General features: G+C 38.8%; 1 protein-coding gene across 4 annotated transcripts in view; it reads right to left on the reverse strand.

Moving 5' to 3' along the window:
- LOC136868616 (dynein axonemal assembly factor 4) overlaps positions 1-24,968 on the reverse strand; it is a 128,791-nt gene that overhangs the window by 63,392 nt on the left and 40,431 nt on the right. For all 4 annotated transcript variants that reach the window (XM_067144787.2, XM_067144789.2, XM_067144790.2 and 1 more), the window contains exon 3: positions 8,208-8,360. In XM_067144787.2, coding sequence (XP_067000888.2) covers positions 8,208-8,360 — 153 coding nt within the window. The remainder of the gene's footprint in view (positions 1-8,207; positions 8,361-24,968) is intronic.

Below are 24,968 nucleotides of genomic sequence, written 5' to 3' on the forward strand. Positions count from 1 at the left end.
ACCAACATTTTATATTTGGAGGCAATTCCCTTTTCTTTTGTTTACGTAAATTGTAACTAACATGTAACTTAAATTTCCCCGTGGGGTTGCCTCCCGTACTGCAGTGTTACTTAATTTAACATCAGGTAAAGCTATGCTTCCTTTTAGAAATGTTTTTAAAGTTGTAGCAACTTAACTGGCCTCTGTGTTAAGTTTGTTTTATCTCCCCCTCTCTTTTTTGTGTTAGTATCTTTTCATGTCCCTTTCTTTAATCTCATTTGGTCATAAGGGATTAGCTCTTTACATTCATGTAATGTTACATCTATTTTACTTTCTTAAATGAGTTTTGAAGTTACCATCACTTGTAACACATATCTGCAAATTTAGCTTCATTTGTAAATGAATTTGTTTATTTCGTTATTCTTGTTCTGTTCTGATTTTGTTCAACCCTTTTATTATGGTTTTGTTAGTTATTAAAATTCGAGCTTGAGGGTGATTTCCTCAAAATGCAAAGTGACTGTGTTAGGAACTGTATTATTGGAGGTATGGGTGATCCGCGATTATTATATTTCTGTAATTTGTCTTCAAACATCGTTAGTACATCCAATACTGTACGTTTGTCAAATCTATATCGTTTTCTGTATTCTAGATTCTGTGCATCTCTTATAACATGCCGAGGATTAGGCACAACGTACTGAATAATTTCCTGGATCTCTTCAACTTTGTCTACAAAATTAACTACAACAGCAATATCTGCCATTTTATTAATTTTCTGATCTCAGTGTCTACTTAATTAAGTACAGACATCGGCGACTTGGAAGTAAAGCCACCTTCTAAGTTTACTTACCTCCAAGTTCGCAATTATGAAATGGAAATGGCGACTTACCACCTTCTAAATCAATACTTATTGTATTGATTTGGTCAATTTAATAAATAACTTACTGTTATTATTCTAATTCTAAATCTAAGTCAAAGTCAAAGTCTCATTCACGAATATGACCCTAAAGTTTTCTTGTTTTTTATTTATTTCATAACATTTATTATTATTATTATTATTATTATTATTATTATTATTATTATTATTATTATTATTAATTTTTTTAATGTAACCTGTAATGAAGTTGCAAAAATAAAACAAAATAATCAATCAATCAATCAATCAATCAATCAATCAATCAATCAATCAATCAGTCTGTCAGTGAATTATCTGCATTCTGGACTGTTGTCCAAAAGGCAGATTCCCTATCAATTGCTTACCTAGTCTTTTCTTAAATGAGTTCAAAAAACTTGGAAATATATAGAACATTTCCCTTGATAACTTATTTCATTCTCTGATTCCTCATCCTATAAATAGATATTTGCCACAATTTGTCTTCTTGAATTCCATCTTTATCTTCATATTATTATCTCTCCACTGACAGCTCCGAACATCCCACTTAGTCAAGCAGTTTACTCCATCTTCCCACCCAAAGTTTGCAATATTTTCATAACCCAAATCTTTTTTTTTTTTTTTTTTTTTTTTTTTTTTTTTTTTGCTAGTTGCTTTACGTCGCACCGACACAGATAGGTCTTATGGCGACGATAGGACAGGGAAGGGCTAGGAGTTGGAAGGAAGCGGCCGTGGCCTTAATTAAGGTACAGCCCCAGCATTTGCCTGGTGTGAAAATGGGAAACCACGGAAAACCATTTTCAGGGCTGCCGACAGTGGGGTTCGAACCTACTATCTCCCGAATACTGGATACTGCCCGGACTTAAGCGACTGCAGCTATCGAGCTCGGTCCCAAATCATTTGTCAGAAATCATCCAGAAGAAATCGTGCTGTGGATCTTTTCCTAGTTCTCATAACAAAAGGTCCTGGTGTGGGTCCCGGACACTGGAACCATACTCTAACTGGGGTTTTACCAGAGACTCATATACCCTATCTTTTATATCCTCATTACTACCTCTAAATACTGTTATAATCATATGAAGAGATCTGTAACCTTTATTTACAACCTTGTTAATGTGATTACCTCAATGAAGATCTTTCCTTTTTACCCCTAAGAACTTGCAGTGATCCCTGTGAGGTACTTTCACCCTATCAACACAGTAATTAAAAATGAGAGGACTTTTCCTCCTGGTGAAACTTACAATCTGACTTTTCAACCATTTTACCATCATGGTCTGCTGTCCATCTCGCAACAATGTCAAGGTCTTTTTGCAGTTGTTCACAATCCTGTAACTTACCCCATCGTCACCTTAAGAGCTATCTGTGTTGGTGCACGACAGAGCAAATTGTACCTTATCTGTGATTCCAGTTCTTTACTCATACCATTTATACACATAAGAAAACATAAAGTTCCAATAATACTGCCCTGCGGGACTCTTAACTCATTCCAGTCTAGTATAGCTTGCATCGGCCATAATGACGTTCACGTCGCGCTGTGAGCATAGCCCGTGGTAAGGTTTGACATTTCACTAAAAACTGAGAACGAGCTATGCATGCATTCTTGTTGCTATATTGTCTTTCCTCATGTATTAGTTACATGAGAGAACTTCAATAGATGGCAGTATTATCTGTCAAAGTGAGAGAATTTACAACATTTTCGACGAATGTGTATTAGTAGATGTTGTCACTAAATGTGCTTTAAAATATAGCTTCTCGCGGCAAACAAGAGCTTAATGAAAGTGATATTTTCGATATTTTATGTAATTGTAATTCCTCATATCTAAAAAAGGAAAACTTTACTAGTATGTAGATATTCTTACGCATTCATGCAAATATGAAATGTGCAGGAACATTCAGTAGTCTGTAAAATGAATTCCAGTCATAATGAAATGTAACAAGTTGTTTTGAATTCATATTCAAAAGTCAATAATATTTCCATTTGTGCATAAAATTATAGTTAAATACCTTCAATATCATCTTCATTCTGAGTATCATCACTGACATCACCTTCTGAACCACCATTGTCACATAAAAATATATAAATAATATTTCATTTTGTAATTGTTATTACTATTATCATTGAACAATTATTATTTCTATATCATTTTCATTATTCTTGTTTTGTAATTGCAATGCACATTTTCAATGTTCAAAATAGAATAAATATAATGGCATTTCAGAAAAATGTACTTACTTAGTAGACTGTCAGATTTATTAAATTTGCAAAACTTGGTATAATATACAATCAATTTTAAAATCTCAAGTGCTAGGTGACATGAAACAACCAACACTTTTCATTACTAGATGCTCAAGCACAAAGAAAAAAGAATCATGCAAATATCTCCTATAAGTACAGAGATATAACTTTTTAAACTCTTAAAAATGCCCAGTCCAGAACCTTTGTTAGGGATATTCAGGCCCATTCAATGCAAAACCCGCATAAATATACATTTCTGAACACTGTGCCTCATCCGCCAAACCCACAAATGTATGTTTTGGTGTAGTATCTAGTTTGCCGAGCTCGTATATGTATAAGATATAGTGTCATGCTTTGAATTTCCATGGGAATGTTGAACAAGTTTGGTATTGCAGATATACCACTCCATTATGCATACCGGGCGAGTTGGCCATGTGGTTAGTAGCGCCCAGCTGTGAGCTCGCATTCGGGAGATAGTGGGTTCGAACCCCACTGTCGGCAGCCCTGAAGATGATTTTCCGTGATTTCCCATTTTCACACCAGGCAAATGCTGGGGCTGTATCTTAATTAACGCCATGGCCACTTCCTTTCCTTTCCATTCCTAGGCCTTTCCTGTCCCAGCGTCGCCATAAGACCTATCTGTGTTGGTGCGACGTAGCTAGCTAGCCATTATGCATGTTTTGAAAGCAATCTGATGTTATTTAAGATTTGTTTGATTGTAATATATTTCCTACTATCATGTAACAATCAAGGTGGCTTGAAGTATACATTCATCTCTTGTTGATGAAGAAACTGAATCTTTCCATGTAAACAGTAATTCCGGAGATATATTTTTGAAAAGGAAGATGTTGAATATATGAGGGGCAATATTGAACCTGCACGAAAATGTCAGACAAAATTATAGTGATGAATACGATGAGGAATTGTAACCTCCTGCTGATGAGAGAACCAAGATATTGCACATTGTAAAGCAAGCCTTTCCATTTTCTTGGTTATCAGGTATGTTTTTCATAAATATTCATGATTTTGATGACACCACTGCTGGAATCATCAATTTTTATATTATTTTGCAGTATTAGTATCATCAAGAGGAAAGGCCAGCTATAGAGCCAAACTCTGGATTTGGGAGGCTGAGTGGGTTTGAACCCCACCATTGGCTGTCCTGAGAATGGCTTTCTGTGCTATCCCATTTTCGTTTCCAGGAAATACTGGGACAGTTCCTAATCATAGGCCACAGACGATTCCTTCCACCTCCTTACCTAATTTCATTCACCATCATTCATTTCATATTTATTAGCTCCTGAACTGAAGTTGGAGGCAGGAAGGACATTAGGCCATAAAAACATGCCATAACTTATCATCTCATCTCATCCCCAAACCCGTATCAGAAAACGGGACTAAACATTCCATTAATAGTATCAGTAAAAAAAGTTATGTGTAAAAATACTTCATTTAAAATAATCTGGTCCAGAGGGTTCGCCTGGTCATCAAAACATGGCAGTGAAAAGGTTAATCATACAATCAGATAATGCTTCACCTACTCTAACTGTCATAGGTAATAAATTTCATATTATTTTGTATTGAAGAGCAATATAATGTAAAACAAAAGGTAAAGGTTTCCACCTGATCAATACCACTTATAGGTAGAAACCTTTACCTTTTGTTTTACGTTATACTCTAATTGCCCGCATTCTATTTTCTAGAAATTTAGCCACTCATTTGTGTAGTCCAACAGCCTACATTTTCTTCAGTAATCTCCCATAATTTACCCAATCAAATTCCTTGGATAGGTCAATAGCAATACAGTCCATTTGACCTCCTAAATCTAAAATATCTGCTATATCTTGCTAGAATCTTACAAGTTCAGCTTTGTTGTCATAACCTTTTCTAACCCTGAACTGCCTTCTATCAAACCAGTAGTAATATTGCAAACGTGTCTAATATAATCAGAAAGAAGGCTTTCCCAGAGCTTGCCTGCAACACATGTCATGCTAACTGGTCTGTGATTATCTACTTTATGTTTACCACACTCTCCCTTGTACACTAGGGCTACTAAAGCTACTTACCATTTATTTGGTAAAGCTCCTTCATGCAAACATTAATCAGATAAATATTTTAGATACGGCATTATATGCCAACCCATTGTATTTAGTATATGCCCAGAAATCTTATACCAATCCCAGCTGGTTTTCTTGAAAATTGTGGTGTCATGAAAGTCAGCCCAGATATTATGCATTTGGATAATTGCAGCTCTACTATGAATCAACCTGAGGACTCTTTTGACCAAAAGTCAGCAGAACCAGTTAGCCAAGGAGCTGGACAGACACTAGTATACTGAACTCCTGAAACACAACATTAACTGGACCGTGATTCGCACAGCAGCTCAGACAGAAAATAAGGGTAGTGGAGGTGAGGAGAATGAATGAATGAATACAGTGGGTAATGAACTAAGGTAGTGGATTATCAGATTAGAAAATAATCATCATTGTACAGTATTATATTATTTGTGTAAAAGTTAAGAGGATAAACACAATTCAGGTCAGTGCAAGAAAAGAGAGAGCAACAGAAAAAGGAGATGAGGACAAACATGAAAACACAAAAGAATAAGGACAATGTCCATTATCTCCACTGCCATCTTTACATAAATGGGCTCTCTCCTCAACAAACTCACTTTTCCTGCATTCATTTCTCCCATTCTTCCTTTTCTTGCTCCTGCTCTTCTTTATACAATGTGATTTGTCACTTGTTTGTTCCTTTCCATTATTTGCATAAGGGTTATGCTTACTGTATGTAGTTTTGTAACTGTAACAGATATTGGAAAACTGTGTGGTGCATTGTTGAGTTGTGGCCACATTTTGGTTCAGAGTCTATTTGATTTAGTGGTTCAGTAGATGGGTTGTGCCCAAAAGATAATAGAGAAGCTAATCAAGTATTTTCATCATATTATGTTCTATTATTTTTGAAATGGAAATAAGTATGAAGTATCTGCAGTGATCAACCATGATGTTCTAAACTGGTATGTCCAGTTCAAGAAAGATGAATTCAAGCTTGAAGCCAAGAACACTCCATACAGCCTGTAATAACTGACAAAGCAACTATTACAACTGTCGTGGATGAAAATTTGCATTTTTACACTCATGAGGTTGCAAAGTTTGCCAGAGTATCACATGTAACCATCAAAAGACATCTCCAGGCCAAGAGATAAGTTAACTGAGTTGAAGTACAGGTACCACCACTTGTGTGTGATCCAGTCCATAAAAAAAGAATAAATAACAAACTTTTCTCAAGAATATGGTTACTGGAGGTGGACAATGGATTGTTTATATTGTAATAACATTGTGGTCTTGAGGTCAATGTGTATCAAAGAAGGGGGTCCTCCCCAGATATCTTCAAAGATTGATCTCCATCAGAAAAAAGAGTTCTTTATTTGGTGACACCATAGCAGTGTAATCTTTTATGAGCTGCTACATAAACAGATAAACAATTAGGTTAAGTACTCAGAAGAACTCAACAATTTGAAAGAAGCTGTTGCTCTAAAGCAGGGGTTTCCAATTAGTAAGAACTCAAGGGCCACATTGGAAACCTGAAGCATGACCGCGGGCCGCACTTTAATAATAGGCCAATTTTCGTAAAATTCTGCAACAGGACAGAAGTACCACTATACAAAATCATATGAAATTGAAAGGAAGGTTTAATAACTTTAATTGCCTAAAACACTATTTTACAATTGTATAAAAGAGTGAAATTAAGAATAATCACAGTTATACCCAGGACGATTGAATTTGGAAGAAGAGCACCCAGCAATGTCAACTCATTTGAATTAATATTTGACAAATGAAAAAAGTAAAATGAAAGACAAACTAAAATTAATAAAGTAGTTAAAACAAAAAGGACAATTTAGTGGGAGTAGTGTGAAGGGCACAATGCTATTTATTTTTAAGAGCCTAAAATCCCAACAATGTACTTCCAGGAGTACTTCCCTGAAAATGTTCACTGTGTACCAGCCAATACTGCCAATGAGAGAAGAATGAAGGAATGAAACTGCTTCTTACACCAATGGCTTTTAAAATATTTCTTGATATTCATTGCATGGTATGTTGAATAAAATGGCCACAGTGAGGTTGGCATGGAGTTCGAGAATTGGTATGGATCCCATAGCCATTTTTATAATAATTAAGACCTAGAACTGGTATTTGTGAGGGCTCATTTTCTGGCAAAGCTTGGATTTTTATTTTACTAAATCAAAGAATTCATTCAGCGCAAATAAATGCTAAAAAACAGGAGATAATATTAAAGAATGAATTAGTTCTGACTTTGGTCTATACAGGATATAAAAATGAATACATTTTTGAACGAGCTATCAAATATTTTTCGTAAACTTTCTTCACATTTCTTAAAATACCTTTTTTTTAAGTCCTCACGGGCTGCAAGAAATAGCTTTGCGGGCCGTCATTTGGAAACCCATGCTCTAAAGTGAACTCCATTGGTCAGAAAATGGTGAGTGACATCCAACACAACAATGCAAGGCTTTACATGCCTATGATCACCGTTCAAATGCTCATGGACTTTTCATGGGTTCTTCTACCCCACCTTCCATAAACATCAGACCTGCCATTGTCTGACTAATGTCTTTTTCCAAAATGCTCTTAAAGGAAAAAATTTGACAGGTGATGTCAAAACTCACTTTAACAGGTTTTTCAAATAAATAAATAAATAAATAAATAAATAAATAAATAAATAAACAAACAAACAAACAAACACGCTGATATCCTGAGTGCTGAACTGCAGTGATTGTGAATAACGGTTTATACATCATTCAGTAACACAGTTTTGTGAAAACTAACTAACTAAACCCATGGCACTTCAGCCCTTGAAGGGCCTTGGCCTACCAAGCAACCACTGCTCAGCCCAAAGGCCTGCAGATTACAAGGTGTCGTGTGGTCAGCACCGTGATTCCACTCGACCATTATTCTTGGCTTTCTAAATCGGAAGTTTTGTGAAAAACCAGGTGGAAACAAAAAAAAAGCCTGATGTGATAACCTAATAAAAGATACTGCAGTAAACTTATTGATGCTAACATTCACTTTCTCTAATGGAACTCACTTGGTGGTTTGTTCAGACTAGTCCTCCACTGGTTCACCTCTTCCAGTGCCTCTTCTCTGGCTGCTTTCTTGAGATCTTGTATGTGCTGATGAGTTTTAGAGTTGATAGACATTTGCTCTCGTACAGCAAGCTGCTGCAACTCCTGTTTCCGACCTGTAAATGCAATAACATTCTGTGAGGCAGAGGCAATCCCAACTCCTCACATATAAAAAATATCAAACATGACACGGAAAACCATTGTTAGTTACATATTTTAGTAAAACTGGCAAGGCAGATGGTTGCCTGCCCAAGACAGGCAAATATACCAAGAGGATGTACATACTTCTTCCTAGGGTACTGTCACTGCAAGTGCTTCAAAGGAGGAAGTCCAAGGCAGACATTTAAAACAAGTGGAGCTATATACCTCTCCTAGTGCACCGTCGTACCATGTGCTTCTACGCAGGAAGCCCAAGGCAGGCATTTATAGCAAGTGGAGGTACATACCTCTCCTAGTGTACTGTCACCGAATGTGCTTCAAAGGAGGAAGCCCAAGGCAGGCATTTATAGCAAGTGGAGTTACATACCTCCACAAGTGTACTATGGTCGCCATATTCCTCCCAACCACTCAACAGCTGACTGTATCACAGCAAGATTAGGGGCAAAGAATGCAAAGAAAATAATAATTAACTAAAATGAAACACAGTGAATCTCATAATTATATTTTCTATTACATATTTATTACTCGACAAAACAGGAATATTATGACACTAGCAGACACAAGTAATAACGTCCAACTGCTCTATTAGGTTGACAGCATGTTGTTTACACAGACTGAAAAAGCTTATAACTGATTCAACTATAGGCTACATAATAATAATGTTATTGGCTTTATGTCCCACTATCTACTTTTACGGTTTTCAGAGACACCAAGGTGCCAGAATTTAGTCCCACAGGAGTTCTTTTATGTGTCAGTAAATCTACTGACACAAGGCTGATATATTTGAGCACCTTCAAATACCACTGGACTGAGTCAGCATCGAACCTGCCAAGTTGGGGTCAGAAGGCCAGTGCCTCAACCGTCTGAGCCACTCAGCCTGGCTGTAGGCTACATACAAACTGCACACTGTATATACATAAGTTTTTCTCATATAACTTATAGATGAAATGCCAGCTCACAAATTATTTGATGCCAGATAGTATGAAGTCTCTAGGAGATCTGGTTTTTACCCCATCAATACAGAAATTAAAACTGAGAGGACTTTTCCTATTTGTGAAATTCACAACCAGACTTTTAACCTCATTTATCATGAGGTGATAAGATGATAATATGGATGATTCACAGCGAGTGAAATAGGTCAGCCTTTTCTTTTATTGTACAAGCCAACAGTGGGACAGTGGGGTTCAAAAGCCACTATCTCACAAATGCAATAGCTATGTGGCCCACACCGCGCAGGCACTAGCTCAGTCACAACGCCATAGTAGTACTACCAAACTTTCCTGGAGCTCTTGTATGCTGTAGTTTCTGTTTCTGTATGCTGCAGTTCTTGTTACTCATAACTGACTCTACTTTCTTTCTTTTTCCATATCTATCTTCTATACCAGAGGTGCTCATGCTGGGTATTCTGTCCCACGGGCGCCCAGCACTGTAAGTGGGCAGGCTGACAGGCGATGAGCACAGCATGTGCTATTCAATCACAGTGACATTGTGTCTACGTCACAGGTCATTTAGGACAGCCGTGAAGGCCATGTGGTTTGTGGTTGTTTGGGTTTAAATTATCTGATAAACTCACCAACAATTCAATCATGCTTACCGGGAATAAAATCAATGAGGTTATTTATTTGAAGGCATACTGTACATCTACAATAAATAAAACATTTTCTCATATAACTTATGTATATACAGTGTGCAGTTTGTATGTAGCCTACAGCCAGGCTGAGTGGCTCCAGATTTTCAAGGTATTCCTCTAGATCCATATCTGTGTTTCCTGTTCGTGGAGCATACCCTTAAATTATATCTGTAACACCAGTTTCAAGTCTCAATCTGACCTTTAATCAACCTGTCATTTATGTTTTCCATCAATTCTAGGTATTCCTTTAGGTCTTTTCTAATTTTGAGACCTACACCATTTTTTGCTTCTCTTCCTCCACTATAGTATAAGGTGTATCCTTTCTTTAGTTTCCTCTCACCTTTTCCTTTCCATTTGGTCTCACTGATTCCCAGCAATGCTACATATTTGTGAACCATAAAATCTATAATTTCTTCCACTTTCCCTGTTAGTGTCACTACACTGATGATCGCTATCTTAATGTATTTGTATTTGGTTGCTCGTCGCCTGTTTCTCACATTTCTCCCAGCATCACAAGAACTGCACGTCGCTTGTGGGAAATGCCCTAGCATTTTGCATGTCGCTTGTGGGGAACACCCTAGCATTTTCCGAGGCTTCAGTACACTTGTCATCATACAGGCTTTTATTACGATGGGGTTGCCACACCCAAAGGCATTTTAGAGCTACTGCCAGCCGAAACTTGTAGATCGCTCCTGACATGGAGAACAGATACCTTTTGTAGCCGCTCCTCTGGAGTATAGATGCTACAGTTGATATGGGGTTTCAGTGGCATTTCCTCCACTGACGGCCCATTTCCCTTCTATAAGGACTCCTCCGCCCTTAGCCATTGGTCCTTACAGTGGGTCAGGCTATTTACTATTGCCCAACACTTGGCGTGGAGACACTGGCTGTATGGTTTACTCCATTACCATAACAGATTTAACTGGCCACACACATCCTTACTACAACCCCTAAATACCCTCATAACCATGTGCAGAGATCTGTACCCTTTATTTACAATCATATTTAGTGTATGTGATTACCCCAATGAAGATCTTTCCTTATATTAACACCTAGGTACTTACAATGATCCCCAAAAGTAACTTTCACCCCCAACAATGCAGTAATTAAAACTGAGAGGACTTCTCCTATTTGTGAAACTTACAACCTGACTTTCGACACCGTTGCCTGCTGTCCATCTCACAACATTATCAAGGTCATTTTGCAGTTGCTCACAATCTTGTAACTTATTTATTACTCCGTACAGAATAACATCATCTGCAAATGGCCTTATCTCTGATTCCACTTCTTTACACATATCAGTGATATGTATAAGAAAACATAAAGGTCCAATAAAGGCCTCGAGGAATTCCCCTCTTAATTATTACAGGGACAGATAAAGCTTTGCCTATTCTAATTCTCTGAGTTGTACTTTCTAGAAATATAGCCACCCATTCAGTCACTCTTTTTTCTAGTCCAACTGCACTCATTTTTGCCAGTAGTCTCCCATGATCTACTCTATCAAATGCCTTAGACAGGTCAATCATGATACAGTCCATTTGACCTCCTGAATCCAGGATATCTACTATATCTTGCTGGAATCCTACAAGTTGAGTTTCAGTGGAATAACCTTTCCTAAACCCAAACTGCCTTCTATCAAACCAGTAATTAATTTCACAAACATGTCTCATATAATCAGAAAGAATGCTTTCCCAAAGCTTACATGCAATGCATGTCAAGATGGTGGTGGTGATTACCGGGCGAGTTGGCCGTGCGCGTAGAGGCGCGTGGCTGTGAGCTTGCATCCGGGAGATAGTAGGTTCGAATCCCACTATCGGCAGCCCTGAAGATGGTTTTCCGTGGTTTCCCATTTTCACACCAGGCAAATGCTGGGGCTGTACCTTAATTAAGGCCACGGCCGCTTCCTTCCAACTCTTAGGCCTTTCCTATCCCATCGTCGCCATAAGACCTATCTGTGTCGGTGCGACGTAAAGCAAAATAGCAAAAAAAAAAAAAAAAAGGTGGTGGTGATTATTGTTTTAAGAGGAAGTACAACTAGGCAACCATCTTCTATATAACACTAATCAGAGAGAAAAAATGGAAGGGGTCCGACACTTCGAAAAATGAAGGTATCGGCCAAAGGAAGACAAGGGCCACGAAGGGCGTGAAAATGAAAGACTCCCTAGCCCTCGCAAACCTAATAGCATCGGGGTCGGAAAAGAACAAGAGTTGACCAAGGGAGGTCGGATAGGATAGATGAAAGTGAGGAGCCTGGCACAAGTAAGTGGAAGCAATGCCAGGACTCAGCTAAGGGCCCCATGGTCGCCAACCCCCGCTCCAAAGTTCAGAGCCCCTGAGGCCCCTTTTAGTCGCCTCTTACGACAGGCAGGGGATACCATGGGTGTTATTCTACCGCCCCCAGCCACAGGGGGACAATGCATGTCAAACTGACTGGCCTGTAATTTTCAGCTTTATGTCTATCACACTTTATATATATTATACACAGGGGCTACTATAGCAACTCTCCATTCATTTCGTATAGCTCCTTCATGCGAACAATAATCACATATTACCTTCAACATCCTTGCACTTCTCTTTCAGCCATTCTTCCTTAGCTGACCTGCATTTTATCTACTCCATTCTTTAATAGCCTGTTTTCTTTTCTGCCCTCTTCATTTTCTGCATTTTTGTATTTTTTCCATTCATCAATCAAGTGTAATATCTCCTGAGTTATCCACTGATTCTTACTTGATCTTTCCTTTTTTCCTAACATTTCTTCAGCAGTCGTACTGATCTCATTCTTCATGACTGTCCACTTTTCATCTATTGTGCTTTGTTCAGCCTTTTCATTTAATCCTTGTTGTTGTATACAAGAATCACGATATACAAAGCACAACATAAAAGTCCATTAGTTTGTAAATATTTACACAGTATATACAAAAATGAACGAAATTTGACTTGCTGCTTGAAGTGCTGTACACATTAAATAACAACCTAAACTAGTTGACGGATGGTCTGAGAAATATGTACAATTATGCACTTGGATTCTTATATGTACAATGATATTTATTTTGGTAAGATAGGATGCTTGAAGGAATTAATGTTCATGATAGCTGATGACTATCTGTAGTTTGGAGAATTATAAAGGGAACTTGGAGTAAAGTTCGTGGTAGCAGAATGCTAGGCAGAAGTCGGAAAACTTGCAGGGAACTTGTGGTAAAGTTCATGAGTAGCAGGAATGCTAGGAAGGACCTATGTCGATGATACGGGAGGCAGGATAACTTGAGGCGAAGATGTCCTGAGGTGAGACCTCCCAATCAGAATTAGTCCACCTCCGTGTCTGACATACGGTGTAGTCTGATCACTGGACACTGTGGAGTGCCTGGAGTGGAGAAGACGTCACCCAATTTATACATGCTGACTGACGTCACACGATTACGTCAGCGCTCTGCAGTCCACACCTCGTGGTATCTAGAAGAGTCAATGCGAGGCAGGTTGCGGAGTTTGCAGGCGGTGGAGGACATACACAACACTTGTGAAACAGGTTCCTTGAAACAATCCCTCACACTGTTTTCTTTTAACTTATCAAGATCCCATACTCTCGCATTACTTCCTTTCTTCAATTTCTTATACTTCAGATGACATTTCATGTTCTGATCAGAGTCCACGTCTGCTCCTGGAAAGGTCTTGCAATCCAACACCTGGTTTTTGAATCTCTGCCTAATCACAATGAAGTCTATTTGATACCTTCCTGTGTCTCCAGGTCTTGTCCAAATGCACAGCCGTCATTTGTGGTGTTTGAACGAAGTACTAACAAGGACTAAATTATGATCGGTGCAGAATTCAACTAGCCGACTTCCTTTTTTATTCAGTCATCCCAGTCCGTATTCTTCTATGGCATTACCTTCCCTTCCTTGGACTATCGCTGTATTCCAGTCTCTCATCACAGCTAGATTCTTGTCTCCTTTTAACATATTGTATTACATCTTCTCTCCCTTCATATTCAATTTCTTCATCATCTGCTGAACTAGCAGGCATATAGACCTGTTCTTAAGTGGTGGGCATTGGTGTCTATCTTGTTAACACTAATTTGTTCACAATGCTGGTTGTAGTAGCTAATCCGCTGCCCTATTTCGTTATTCATTATTAAACCAACTCTACATTTCCCAAGTTTCATTTTGTGTTGATAATTCTATACTTTCCTGATCAAAAATCCTGCTCTTCCTGCCAACGTACTTCACTTATAGCAACTACATCTAATTTGTCTATGTGTTTCTCTCTTCAGATTCTCTAAGTTACCACAATGATTCAAACTCCTAACATTCCATGCTCCAACTTGCAGTATTCATCTTCCTGGTGTTGCCCCCTCTTGTGTAGTCCCCATCCGAAGATCCAAATGGGGTATTATTTTACCTCCAGAATATTTTACCCAGAACGAGGCCATCATCAATACATCATTTATTCATACAGAGAGAGTTGCATGTCTTAGAGAGTTATGGTTGTAGTTTCCTGTTGCTTTCAGCCATGTAGCAGTATCAACACAGCTAAGGCATGTTAAATATTATTACAAGTATCAGACAATCATCCAAACTGCTACCCTTACAACTTCTGAAAGGCTGCTACCCCTCTTTTCATGAACCATTCATTAATCTGGTCTCTTGACAGATACCCCTCCAATATGGTTGCACCTACAGTTTGGCTATCTGCTTCACTGGGACATGCAAGCCTCCCCACTGCAGCAAGGTCATGTGGTTTACAGAGAAGGTATCCTCCATTAACACTAACAAGAAGGAAAATGGAAGAGGTCCAACACTTCAAAGAATGAACGTATCAGTAAAAGAACAGCAAGGGTCACAAAGGGCATAGAAATAAAAGACTCGCTAGGCCTTGCATACCTAATACTCAGTATCGGAAGATAATAATGATGATTGTTGTTTGATGAGCCCTAACATCTAGATCATCGGCCACTTGGGTCAGAAGAAAACAAGAGTTGACCATGTGAGGTCAGATAGGAAATATGGAAGTGAGGAGCCTGATACAAGTATGTGAAATCAATGCCAGACTCAGCTAAGGCAACCATGATTGCCAACCCATGTTTCCAAGATGAAAGCCACTGGGCTTCCTTTTAGTTAACTTTTATGGCAGGCAGGAGATACTGTGAATGTACACTGAAGAAAATGGAAATTGCAACACCCAGAAGGAGTGGTGCTACATTGCTGCAATTGAACGTGCAGCACGCCTGTTTGGTTGTGATTCGATGATTACATCTGACATCAAGTTTGGACAACAATCAATACAGGATGTGCCCACCATGAGGGGCAATACATTGATGAATTCATCGAGGCATGGAGTCAATAAGGCCCTGGGTCACTTCCTGAGGAATTGTGGCCCATGCTTGCTGCACTGCACGGGTCATTTGTTCCAGAGTTGTGGGTGGCTGAGGACGGTTGGCCAGTTGTCAATCCATCATGTCCCACACATGCTCAATAAGACTGAGGTCCGGGGATCTGGCGGGCCATTCTCAGGTTGTGATGTCGTGGAGAGCTTCTCTGGAGATGCGTGCAGTGTGAACCCGGGCATTGTCCTGCTGAAACACCACATTAGCAATGTTCACCATCATACGAACAACCACTGGATTGAGTACCCTATCAACGTACTGTCGAGCAGTCATAGTGCCCTCAACAAACACTAATTGTGATTTCACATTAAAGCCAATAGCTCCCCAGACCATAATCTTGGTGTTGGCCCTGTGTGCCTCTCGACAATAAGATCTGGGCGGCCCCTCTCCCTGGTACGTCGGCGCACACGATTTTGGCGATCATTGCGGGCAAGACAGAAGCATGATTCATCACTAAAGACGACCCTATGCCATTCGTCGACCCACGTCGATCTTTCTCGACACCAGGCCAGCCTTACACGTCGCTGTTGTGGGGTCAATGGAACGCCTTCTGCAGGGACATGGGCTCGTAAGCCAGCTGCATGCAGGTGATTACCAACTGTTTGTTGTGTAACGTGGGGTGCCACAGCTGCTCGAATTTGCACTACTGTTGCATGGGGTTCCATCCGGGCCATCCGAATGATGCGGCGATCTTCTCTCACAGTTGTCTGTCGCGCTGGGCCTGTGCCAGGTCTACGAGTGTGGGTACCTTCATTTGACCACTGCTACCATACACGTTGTACCGTAGATGCCTGTCGGCCAACACATGCAGCGACAGTCCTTAGCGATAATCCAGCCTCACACAGCCCAATTATCTGAGCCCTCTCAAACGGCGACAGTTGTTGATAGCATGCTCTTCTCTGTCATCGAGGCATGTTTGACGGGGAACACTTCACTGCACAGACTGCAAGTCAATTAAGCTACACCCGAGTCCGTATACTGGAGATGATTCCTCCGCGACCAATCACGTGTAGCAACAATCCAATGGGTCTGAAACTTTGATAATTTACATACCTACATGGCATCGTTCCATATCTTAAAAATCAACACACATGACCAATGCCTTCATGGTGTTGCAATTTCCATTTTCTCAAGTGTATTCTACTGCCCCCACCCGCAGGGTGATGTCTCCCATGAGACTAACTCCTCGTGCACATCATAGGAAATGAGTAACGGCATGAAGCAGGAGATGGCCTCTAGAGGTGAAGTATAGTAGGGACTGCTACAGTAAGTGTGAAGGTCCTACCAAAGTCCTGAAAGTTATGCCTGATGTGCCTCAGGTGAAGTCCTCAACAGCATTTTCAGTGGAGAAGGAGACATTTGGTACAATGATATTGACAGATTAGGCAACCCTCCCTTTTGTGGTTAACAAAGAGGAAACCACTGCCTTGTGGTGAAGAGGGATCTTCAAAGGCTAAGGAAAACAAACCTCTACAGAAAACAGCATGCCTGGAAGGCTATCGGTGGCAACCATACCATGATTATCATTATTATGGAAACAGCAAGAACAGACAGCTGGAGAAATCTTTTCTTGATGACCTTTGGCATAAAAATGAAAATAGTCTTCTGCAATGTGACTGAAAACGGTAGGTTGAAGCAAATGACAAACAAGTTTGACATTCTTGGGCATAGTGAGGTAAGACTTTAGAGAACAGAAAACACAACCTCACAACCTCCTGCAGGTGACAGAGATCACAGAGATAGAGTTGGGCTCTTGTTGACCACAGCTGTGAAAAGAAGCCTCAATGATTGGCAACCCAACACTAAATGACATGTCTCTGTAATTCAGTGTCAAGCATGAGGAAAGTCAGCAGAAATGACATCTTGATTGTTATGGGCAACCTAAATGCGAAGGTAGGGACCAACAATGAAGGTATGGAGTAGGTCATGAGAATTTGTGGTAATGGTGAAATGAATGGAAAAAGGGACATGTTTGCTAACTTCTGTGCCATTGATTGATTGATTGATTGATTGATTGATTTATTGATTTAATGATTTATTTATTTATTGATTGATTGATTGATTGATTGATTGATTGATTGATTGATTGATTGATTGATTGATTGATTGATTGATACCAGATGGAATGGGAGTGGGCATCTTGGTCATATTCTGGTCATGGCCCTCCCTGTGCTCAGGCAGCTAGGACTATACAATCCACTGTTGGTTCCTAATGCATTAGAGGAGAGATCCTTGCAGGAACTTATGAGCAAGTAGGGTAGCATCCCGCTTCACAGAATTTACTGAGCTCAGAACATTTTAAGCAAGTTTTGAACCTATGGGAGTAACGGAGTCTCACTTCCATTTGACATGTGAGGGACTCCTTGGAAAAACCTGGTGAGCAAAATGGAATTTGATGGGGAGCTATCAATAATACTGGGCCTTGTGGAAGAAAGAAAGAAAGAAAAAAAAGAAGTAAAGAGTCAGTAAAGGGGATGCACCTGGATGTGTTAGGAGTTAATGATATTCAGGTAAGGGGAGATGACAAGGAAGGGAGGAGATTATAACATGTTCTTGTTGGGTGTTATAAAGGGAAGGGCAGAGAGTGGAGTGGGACTGTTCATCAGGAAAAATAATTCTAGGCAACGCATGTAAATGAGCAAATGTAGTGGGTAGATATAGCAATTGGAGGAATTAGCATGAGAAATGTCTCTATCTATTCATCATGTGAGGGTGAAGATGAGAAAGTTGACAAGTTTTATTAAGCACTAAGTGACATCACAGTCAAGTCAAATTATGATAATAATATAACAATAATAATAATAATGAAAAAGGTAGCTTAATTTGAATGAATTCAAATGTCCTTGTTATCTCCCCTTACCCGAATATCATTAACTCCTAACACATCCAAATGCATCCCCTTTACTGACTCTCTTTTTTTTTTCTTTCTTTCTTTCTTAAGGCCCAGTAATATTGATAGCTCCCCATCAAATTCCAAACTGCAATGCCACATATATAGGCCAGGCAAAAACTAAATTTCCACACCAGATTAATTGTAAAAATATAAAGAATCTAAGTACTGTTCTGAAAGTACGCAAAAATTACCGGTATCATAGTTGCTCATAAAGAACCCATGCATAGTTTACATCATCATCATCATCATCATCATCATCATAATAAGAGCAATAAGAATAAAGCCCCTAAAAAGTAAAAATACAGTGTGTCATTGGCCTAGCCAGAGAGGGGGATGTGGTGGAGTGAAAAGGTCAATAGACTGGCTAACTAGCTGGACTTGCACGAAGGGCAGAGCAACGGTTTAACAGTACATTGCATTGATGCTTGGAAGGCAAGAAGAGAGGAAGTCATTAAGTTCCAGATTCCAAGTATTTAAACAGAAATAAACATAAACATTTATACATTTCTAAATATATGAGTGTGATTTGATAGAATCTAATGATTTTATTTCAGAAACAAAACATGTCATTCTATTTTAACTAAGTTGCTTCTTTTTCAGGTATAACTTACCATATGTATTCTTTTGCAGGTAGTTTATAAGTTTATTATTCAAAATTTGTTTCAGCAGACTAAAGAACCTGTCAGTTATAAATCATAGTCAGGGTCAACAGTAAGGATAGGATAGTGCTAATCGGTAATTTTAATGCAAGAGTTGGATATAGAACTGAAGGATATGAGAAGGTGATGGGTAAATGTGGGGAAGATATGGAAGCTAATAGGAATAGGAATAGGAAGCATTTACTGCACTTCTATACTCGTATGAGATTAACAATAACAAATATATTCTTCAAGCATAAAGCTATTCACCACTATACATGGGAGGGTAGGAGCACCAGATCCATAATAGACTATCTCATAACTGACTTTGAATTCAGGAAATCTGTTAGGAATGATACAAACCGCTATCTGATGTGTCCTCTCTGCAGACGAATAAGTTTAGAAAAGCTCCAGGACAAGTAATTTAGACAGAAGTACATGGATGTGATTGGTGAAAAGTTTCCAACAATAGACGGTAGTAGATTCACGATATAGAAGAAGAATGGGTGGCATACAGCAATGCTGTAGTATAAACAGCAAAGGAATGCCTAGGAACAACTGTTTGTAAAGTGTTACCGAAGTTTGAAAAGTCATCGTCTTCATTTGGTTTTGTAAAATCTGTTCATTTTGTTTTGCCTTGAAAAATTGACTGAGTTAATATTTAAAATTATAGTTTTGGATGAGGACTAAAAGAAGAACAATTATTTTAAAATTTTGTTTTGTGGTGTATAAAATTATTATTGTTATTATGGAAAATTTAGTTATTTCGAGAACATAAATTTTTAGGTAACCTGTACTTCCACGAGTCGTTCTGAGTAAGAAAATCTGTATGTGTTGCAACTGAAACATCTCGATCTTCCCCAGCGGAAATCCAGTGAATTGTAATTGGATTAAATAAGAACTATTTTAATTGGTAGGAATATAGAGGTTTCCTATTGGTGAAAGTGGGTGTCAGACGAGAGATTTCCGTGTGCTAACTGGTCCCCGGAATTGCCTGATTTCTGGTGTCTTGTGCCTCCGTGAGTGCAGAGTTTGTTTGTGCATCTTTGAATACTGATCACCTTAGCGGCCGGATGCCCTCTGCGTCCGTCCCGTCTCGGGACTCCAGCCTTCTGGGGTTGCCAGCCTCTCAGGGTAAATGCTATGTTCTTGTTTTTTCACTTAATTTAAATTCTTTCTTTGGTTTTGGCCTTTTATCATTTAATATAACTTTCTGTAGTAATGTAGATTTTTGTTTTTCATTTGGGAGTTTACTCTAGATACCTGCATTTACCAAATTTGAGCATCAGTATGACTTAGCTGTTCAGCTAGTCCGCAATGTGTTGTTTTCAGAGGCAGTATTTTGAAATTAAAGGTAAATGCAACTTTCTTTCTTGAATAGCGATATTGTATGTCACATCAATTTTTTTTTTTCTTTTGAGGTTGTCTCCAGTCATTCTGTGTCAAATCTATGTTAAAGTTTTAACCTTCTATCATTCGAGGAGCTGAATTTTTTCGTCATTCGGTTTCCTTTTAAACTCTATTTAAAAGCCTTGTGACATCAGTGTTTCTTTAATTGTCAGCTACCATGCCATTTGTTTGTTTTGTTTAATTTGATTTTGTATCTTATTCCATCTTGTTAATCAGTAATATAATTAATCAAGGGTGATTGTCGAGAGCCTTTCTTTCCCCACAACGAGACACCATCTCATGGCCTAGTAGGGTTCCTTCCACCTTCCACGTCCTTCAGTAGTTGTCGTTTGGTAGACCTGTAAGTTAAAGTTTTCGCATCTCCAACATGGTGATAATTTTGTTTTAATTCCGTATATTATCATCATCATCATCATCATCATCATCATCATCATTATTATTATTATTATTATTATTATTATTATTATTATTATTATTATTATTATTATTATTATTATTGTTATTATTTTGATGTGTAAGTGCCAAAAGTGCTACATAAAGATTGGAAAAAAAAGCAAACATCTTCGTGGAATGATCAAGTGAGAGCAGCTTGTAAACATAAAAAGAAGCTGTATCAGAAACTGCTCCGAATGAGGACTGATGCAGACAGGAAACCATGCAGAGATGAAAGAAACAAAGTGAAAATAATAATTGAAGAATCCAACAAGATGTTGATAATAATCTAGAAAGGCTAGGTTAAGTGACAGGGAAACCTTTCTGGACAATAATAATCTTAGAAAGGGAGGGAAAAAGGAAATGAACAGTGTTTTGCGTAATTCAGGTGAACTCATAATAGAACCCAGGGAATCACTGGAGAGGTGGAGAGAATATTTTGAAAATCTTGTCAATGTAAAAGGAAATCTTTCTGGTGATATTGTGAACATCCAAACTCATGTGGAGAACAATGATATTGATGAAATTATGCTTGAGGCAGTTGAAAGGATGGTAAATAAACTCCACTTGTCATAAAGCAGCAGGAATAGATGAAATTACACCTAAAATGGTGAAATATAGTGAGAAAGCAGGGACGAAATAGTTTCATAGAGTAATACAATTAGCGTGGAATGTTAGTACGGTACCTTTTGACTGGACAAAAGCAGTAATTGCACCTATCTATAAGCAAAGCAAGGGAACAGAAAGTATTGCAACAACTACAGAGGTATTTCACTGATCAGTATAAAAGGCATGGTGTTCACTGGCATTTTGGAAGAGAGGGTGCGATCAGTAATTGAGAGTGAATTGGATGAAAACCGGTGTGATTTTTAACCAGAGAGGGGCTGTCAGGATCAGATTTTCAGTATGCACCAGGTAATTGAAAAGTGCTATGTGAGGAATAGACAGTTATGCTTCGTAGATGTAGAGAAGGCATATGAGCAAGTACCGAGAGAAAAGATGTTTGCCATATGGGGAGACCATGAGATTAAGGGTACATTATTAAAAATAATCAAAGGTACAAAGATGAAAGAAACAGAACAAAAATAATAATTGAAGAATCCAACAAGATTTTGGTAATAACCTGGAAAGGCTAGGTCAAGGCAGCAGGGAATAAAGAACAAAGAACCTTAGAAAGGGAGGAAAAAATGAAATGACACTTGGGCTGCGGTGAGAATTGATGGTAGAATGAATTTGTGGTTCAAGGTCCTTACAGGGATTAGACAAGGCTGTGATCATTCACCTTTGTTGTTGACAGTTTACATGGATCATCTGCTGCAAAGTATGAAGTGGCAGGTAGGGTTTCAGTTAGGTGGAAATGTAGTAAGAAGTTTGGCCTATGCCGACGACTTGGCCTTAATGGCAGATTGTGCTAAAAGCCTGCGTTCTAACATCTTGGAACTTCACAACAGGTGCAATTAGTATGATATGAAAATTAGCCCATCCAAGACTAAAGTGATGTCAGTAGGTAAGAAACCTAAGAGAATTGAATGTGACGGGAATACAAAGCTGGAACAGGTAAGTAATTTCAAGTATTTAGGATGTATTCAGGATGGAAGTATAGTAAGTGAGATTGAATCAAGGTGAAGAAAAGCTAACAATGTGATTTTGCAGTTCCGATCAACAGTATTCTGTAAGAAGGAAGTCAGCTCCTGAATAAAATTATCTATACATCGATCTGTACACAGACCAACTTTGCTTTACATGAGTGAAAGCTTGGTGGACTCAGGTTATGTTATTCATAAGTAAGAAGTAACAGACATGGAAGTAGTAAGAAAGATCGCCGGTACAAACAAGTGGGAACAATGGCAGTAAGGTGCTCAGAATGAGGAGATGAAGACCGAGCTGGAAGTTAACTCAACTGATGAAGCTGTACACATAAACTGGCTTTGGCGATGGGGTCATGTGAGGCGAATGGAGAAGGATAGGTTACCTAAGATAATAAAGGACTCGGTCAAGGAGGATAAGAAAAATAGAGAGAGACCAAGGCGGTGATGGTTAGACTCAGTGTGTAATGATTTAAAGATAAGAGGTATAGAACTAAACGAGGCCAGAGAACTAGTTACAAACAGAGGATTGTGGCAGTGTTTATTAACCCTGGAACCGGCAGTCATCGTGATCACGACTCATTTCCCTGTTACTCAACCGGCAAAGTCATTATCGAGACGCATTACCCCAGCGCTGACTAATTTCGAGATAGCGCCTTGGCACTCAACATCTATAAGACATATTTTGCATCATGTTGAAGAGGAAACTCTACTCTATAAATACAGCCCAATTCTGAAGTAGTTTAGTGTGGCAGAGTGTGCAGTATACACGTGAAAAAACGAGAACGATGTGCATTAGCTTTCGTGGCGCAAAATGAGTGAATTGTCAGGAAGTAGTGAAATTCGTAATTATTTATTTGATCTGGACGGCGAAGGTGACAGTGGCATATTTTTAGAAGGAATTGGCGATGATTTTGACAATAATTTGTCAGGTAGTAGCGAGTTATATATGGGCCTAGGCTAAGTGATTTCAACACTGATATTGACGATGATGTGGAACACAATGAACCAGCCACTGATGACAATAATGATAATGATGGTAATGCAGTTAACCAAACAGAATTGAAGTGGACAAGAGTTTATCCTCCATGGCGAGAAATAAAAGTAGAAGAGAAGTTCAAGGTTCGAAACGCACAGATACGAAATTGCCCTCCGAGAAACCATCCTCCTCTAACATATTTCTATTTGTTTCTCTCCAATGCTACAGTATATGAAATCTTTTAGTGACTGAAACTAATAAATACGCACAGGAAATTATTCAAAATGAAAATAATTCTGGAAACATGGGTCCGTATTCTCATCTGCAAAGATGGGTTGACGTTGCAGTATCAGAAATGAAAAAATCCATTTCTCTAGTTGTAAATATGGGTCTGAACCCTAATAACAACATTGAAAAATAGTGGTGCACTTCAAAATCGCAAATATTTCCATCTTTTTCTAAAGTCATGTCACTAAAATGTTTCGACTGGACAGAAATATTCTATAACCTGTTGGTAATGGTAATTTTTGATGCCTACATACTCTATAATTTGAATGCCTACAAACCTCTTTGAACATGAGGAATTTATGGTTAGTATTGTCAAAGGTCTTGTATATGAAGAAACTCTTCACAACATTCCACCTGGACCTTCAGAAGAAATGGATTATCAGCTGGTACACCTCCGAGGAAAGAAACTGCGGTTGTGCCCTGTCTGTTCGACTGCATAAGAAACGTCACGCACCCACTTCTGGTGCCCAGGACATAATTGCGGTGTCCATCAACAGTACCACCATAAATTAGAACATTTTTGCAGGCCTATGATAGCAGAAAGAAAGAGGAGCCACCCCGAAGGTAGCGAGGATGAAAGGACGAATCTAACTAAGTAGACTCACTTGTTGGTGCGATGTGCTTGTGTTGTTTCAGTTCTATTTTACTTTACAATACTTCAATGTAGTGAAACCTTTCTAAATACTTTTAATCAGCATAAAATTGTGCAAATTTTGTATATATTAAAATCATCATATAATATTACTTTTTACGTACACGTTGCCCAGAACTTTCGGATTATTTTGGAATACTTAGCGTGTGTTGGATACTTCACCCATACTGCTTCAGGGATACTAAATTGGTTAGTTCAATTTCTTACTATAGTATTCTTCGTACTTTTCTGAATAAAATGACTTGTTATACATAAAAATAAATTGAAAAACAATATTTTTATGAATTTTTTAAAAGTTGCTTGCAAATCTCGCCTAAATGCTTGCCGCTTGAAGGTAAACCACTTGCCGGTTCCAGGGTTAAACTCTCAGAGGCTTGAACACTGAAAGCTGAAAGGCATAACAGTCTATAATGAAGACCGACTGACCGACTGACTGACTTTAGGGCTTTTTATGCCAGGAGCGTCTGAGGACATGTTCATCTTGCCTGGTGCAGGTTTTTATATTTAACACCCAAGGGCGACCTACACGTCTGGATGTGGATGATAATCGGGTAGGGAGATGATGAAACCTGGTGTTGGAACATAGCCTCCTCTGCTTAATAATACCAATGTGTTTGCTCAAGGCTTAACGTCTCCATCTGACAGTCGAATCACCATCAACAGCATCATATGCCCTCACT

Source organism: Anabrus simplex, chromosome 1, assembly GCF_040414725.1.
Source record: "Anabrus simplex isolate iqAnaSimp1 chromosome 1, ASM4041472v1, whole genome shotgun sequence".
NCBI classification, from domain to species: Eukaryota; Metazoa; Arthropoda; class Insecta; order Orthoptera; family Tettigoniidae; genus Anabrus; species Anabrus simplex.